The sequence below is a fragment of the Amphimedon queenslandica genome, unplaced genomic scaffold, assembly GCF_000090795.2.
Source record: "Amphimedon queenslandica unplaced genomic scaffold, v1.1 AMPQUscaffold_13089, whole genome shotgun sequence".
Lineage (NCBI taxonomy): Eukaryota > Metazoa > Porifera > Demospongiae > Haplosclerida > Niphatidae > Amphimedon > Amphimedon queenslandica.
Window position 1 is genome coordinate 36,139 of NW_003546675.1, and position 4,613 is coordinate 40,751.

Genomic DNA, 4,613 nt, shown 5'->3' on the forward strand with positions numbered 1-4,613 from the left:
AGCTACAGAAAGTTCATCTGATGCTACCACCAGTAGCAGCGATGACTCAATATCAATATCTATGATGATCATTGATGATAAATTATTGTCTTCAAGTAGCATAGAACTATCAATGGTACCAAGTTGGTATAGTGATTCTAAATCATGTAAAGTCATTGAAATAAGTTATACATTAACTGTGCAAAAATTAATGAAGCTATTATGCCAATTTTCCTGTACTATATACATTATTTTTATTAATGTTTCTGATACATATTGATGTACTTACGCTGTGTAGAAAGTTTGAGCTGATTTCGACTTCAATTTTTCAAGTTATGGCCATTTTAAGAAAACGCCAAAACTCTGAAAAATACCTATGGCTATAGCCCATGGTTTTATCCAAAAAATGGCTCCAAATTTACCCCAAATTTTTATTACATTTTTTGATACATATTGATGTCCTTAAGCTGTTTAGAAAGTTTGAGTTGATTCCGACTTAAGTTTTTCAAGTTATGGCCATTTTAAAAAACATCAAAATTCTAAAAAATACCCAAGGCTATAGCCCATGGTTTTTTCCAAAAATTGGCTCCGAAAAGACCCTAAATTTTTATTACATTTTCTGATACATATTGGTGTCCTTATGCTGTGTAGCAAGTTTGAGCTAATTCTGACTTCAATTTTTTAAGTTACGGCCATTTTTAAAAAATGCCAAAATTCTGAAAAATACCCAAGGCTATGCTCATAGTTTTCTCAAAAAATGGCTCAAAAATTACCTCAAATTTTTATTTAATTTTTTTATACATATAGATGCACTTATGCTGTGTAGAAAGTTTGAGCTGATTCCGACTTAAATTTTTCGAGTTAAGGCCATTTCAAGAATACGCCAAAATTCTAAAAAATACCCAAGGCTATAAATCATGGTTTTTTCCAAAAAATGGCTCAAAAATTATCTCAAATTTTTATTAAATTTTCTGATACATATTGACGTCCTTATGCTGTGTAGAAATTTCGAGCTGATTCCAACTAAAATTTTCAAGTTATAGCCATTTCTTAAAAATGCATTTTCACTGGTCAACTGCTAAATGCATAAAAGTTAGTGACCATTTTAAGAATAAATAATTGTGGTAGTATAAAGTCTATCAAGTAGTTAAATTCACCTAAAAGTTTCTCCTTCAAATTATTAGTTATATAATGGTATTACTATATTATATTTATTAGGCTGTACTTCTATCATAACAGTATCACAATCAACATGTACAGGATCCATCATCAGTTCTGGTTAGTTAATACATTAATGTATCTACATATCTAATGTATCTATTATACACACACATTCAGTTGCTATTGCAGTACCTATCACTGGTCTATTAACTGGACTCATTACATCAATAATTACTAGTATCATTGTATACTGTATAATGAAGAATAAAGGGAATACACTAAGAGAAAGATCACCAGTAGACATTGGTCCAATATATGATTTACCAACTATCAACAATGAACAACAAGAACAAGTCATTGATACTAAACTTAACAATGCCTATGGACACATCTATAACTGATAGTGTTGCTATCCATGTGTGTGTGTGTGTGTGTTCACTACATCTTTTGTACCAGTAAGGTATTTAGTTGCCTCAAGGAACAGTGTATGTATAATGAATGATACAGCAACTGTCACTTGCTATACATTGAGCAACATGCATACACTTATCTTCATGTTTAAATGTGTTCAATGTACAAGTAGTGATTGATTTTTTGTGTGATTATATTGAAATAGACAGTAAGTTTTGTTGTTTAACTAAATTGACTATCAAAAAGGAAAACTAAATTGATATACACACTGTATATGTATAGCTAATGAAATGTCTAAGTTATTAATAGAATTGATATGAATGAGGAGCTATTACAACACTAATATTTTCTACTCAGGGAGACAATATACTTCTTGTAGCACACAATGTTGTAAGTCTACATGACCGGTGCTTATAATGAAAAAAAAAGATTTCATTATTATTTTTACCTTTGAAGTAAAAGCTAAATCAAAAGTGAAACCACTACTGTCCCAGTTATCAAACCAACTATCCAAGGAATGACACAATTCGATCCACCGGATTCATTAGTATTAGTTTGTGATGGACTAGTACTTTGACTTGTAGCTAATAATAATAATAATAAATAATGAATTATGATACTAGCATCAAAAACAACATGCAATAAGTAAATAATAGTAAAATAACATAATATTACATCCTATTATGAGCAAGAATTAAAAAAACCAGATCCTAATATTTATGTATTTGGGGGGCTTCACATTATAGTACAATATTACTTAATTAAAGACTGCAAGTTTAGAAGCACAAAATAATATAATTCCAGTAGTAGACTATATAATACTGACTTGATGTAATACAAGACTCTTGAAAATCAGATGCCAGCAAAGTTGAACAGAAATATCGAGTTTGTGATGGACATGTTTGTTCTAGTACTGCAAGTTTAAATAAATTATACATTAAATTATTTTCAATATAAGTATAGCTTGACAAAATGCTGCTATTTTTCAATAAAATTATAAAAAATAAGTTGAATCAATACACTGATTATGTACCTATGGAACCATTCTTAACAGCAGACTCAACGACATTAGTAATAGTAACAGTATAATTATACACAACTCCTTCAGTGACATTAGTGAATACAAACAATCTTTTAGAGAGACAGTCCACTGATGACTGAGTTAAGTTAGCCACTGTCAATTCACAGGACAATGGGGCAGGCTGTTGATTAATATAATTATCCTATAAAATATAACAATTGGCAAGTTTTTAATGCTGCATGGCATAAGTACATCAATATGTATCACAAAATGTAAAAAATTGGAGTGATTTCGAAGGCATTTTTTGGAAAAAAAACCATGGGCTATATAGCCTTGGATATTTTTCAAAAATGGCCGTAACTTGAAAAATTTAAGTTTGAATCAGCTCAAGCTTCTATAAAGCAGAAGATAATACTGTAATTTCTATTGATACTTTAATTGCCATGTATAAAAATTATTAATATCAATATAACAAAAATTAACAATATTACCTTAATTATTATGACCAGTGACATATTGTCACTAATAATAGCCTCAACTTCAAAGTCATATTCTAAAAATAGAATCGTGATTGTTAAAAATAGAACACGCCAAGTTAGTACACAACTGTAGCTTATCATAACATTATCAATAGGAATAGATTAATGATGCATAATTTAAGGTGTAAAATCACTCACTGTTAAATTGATATTGAATTGATAAGTTACCCACTGCACTCCCATAATAATCAACACTATTAACCAATACATCAATACTGCCAATAGCTCCTCCAGTATTATACAATAGACTCATTCCACTGGTAGTATTAACATTAGTTCCATTAGTGAATACATCATATGATTGTATACAATCAGCTCCAGCCCAAGATATTAATAATGTATCTGATGATACAGCATCAACTTTAAAATAAGTCATAGGTACTGAATCTATAATAGGGCAAAAAATAAATATTCAATTTTTAGTACATGTCTTTTGATGCATCACTAATAGATGCCTAACATGCATCTCTTGATAGTATAGCTATCATAAGCCGCACCGCACCTTTAATTGGAATGCCAATATAAATTGATTAATGAGCTATGTTATGTACTCACATTCCTTCCCAACACTCCCTCTCTCTGGGACCTCTAAGCTACATCATGTAAACACAGAAGCTTTTGGTACATGCTTGCATGTACAGTTAGCATTCTAGAGTATAGGCTACTATTGAATATCTTAGAAATAGTATTAACAATGGTCATATGTAATGTTTTGAATATGGCATACTCAGTATTAATCTAAAGTAGTCTCAACCCTACTTACGTTTAACATTAAAGCTGATTTGTTGCCTTATACTGGAGTTTTTAAATCCTGTATTTCTACACTCAAGGGTACTCTCATTTATTGATGTAGAAACATTAACAGTTGCAACTGAAACCACTGTGCCATTATTATGAGATAGTAATACTAAATGGAATGGCCCTAATTCTGCTGGTATAGTGTTTCCACTACTGAAGCTGGTGGAATTATTTCCATCATCCCATATAAGTACAGATCCAGTCACATTACACGTTATTGCTTGTATTTCTCCTTCACATACAGAAACTGTATCATTTGGCAATAATGTAACTAATAATAAAAGATTAGACAGATCAAAGTAAAGCAAGGAAAGGTTGACTGGGGTAGCACTAATAATTTTTCAGGATGTTGGGCATAAGGCAGAATAAACATGCTTGTTTACATAAAAAACCTAATAATAATTATCAACTTTCTAGAGGATCTCATGCCATCATTGACAAAAGTTTATATTGTAAATGATGCTAAAGGAAGTTAGCAGATACATTAGCTGTGAGAGATATAACAATTTTGTCAATTTCAACACACCTTGAGAAGAAACAAAAGAAAGACAGAGGCAATAAGCAAACAAAAGAGAAGAAAGAAACCTCATTTCTCTACCAGTAGAAGCAGACATATGAATGCATAAATAGGACTTAATTCTGAGTACAGCGTAACAAACTATTGATGACTACCGGGTAAGTATGCATTACATTCTTCAAATTTT

At 30.7% G+C, this 4,613-nt stretch overlaps 1 protein-coding gene across 3 annotated transcripts in view; it reads right to left on the reverse strand.

The window, feature by feature from the left end:
• Positions 1-4,613, reverse strand: part of LOC109585303 (uncharacterized) — a 10,447-nt gene extending 5,834 nt beyond the window's left edge. Inside the window, exons 1-8 of one of the 3 annotated variants that reach the window (XM_020001312.1) lie at positions 4,436-4,612; positions 3,875-4,180; positions 3,250-3,498; positions 3,064-3,125; positions 2,585-2,774; positions 2,378-2,464; positions 2,000-2,135; positions 1,827-1,947 (exon numbers count right to left, since the gene is read on the reverse strand). In XM_020001312.1, coding sequence (XP_019856871.1) covers positions 2,014-2,135; positions 2,378-2,464; positions 2,585-2,774; positions 3,064-3,125; positions 3,250-3,498; positions 3,875-4,180; positions 4,436-4,523 — 1,104 coding nt within the window. In that variant the 5' untranslated portion in view covers positions 4,524-4,612 and the 3' untranslated portion in view covers positions 1,827-1,947; positions 2,000-2,013. Of the gene's footprint in view, positions 1-1,826; positions 1,948-1,999; positions 2,136-2,377; positions 2,465-2,584; positions 2,775-3,063; positions 3,126-3,249; positions 3,499-3,874; positions 4,181-4,435 lie in introns of those variants that run through there. The other 2 variants (XM_020001313.1, XM_020001314.1) reach the window with 2 other exon arrangements.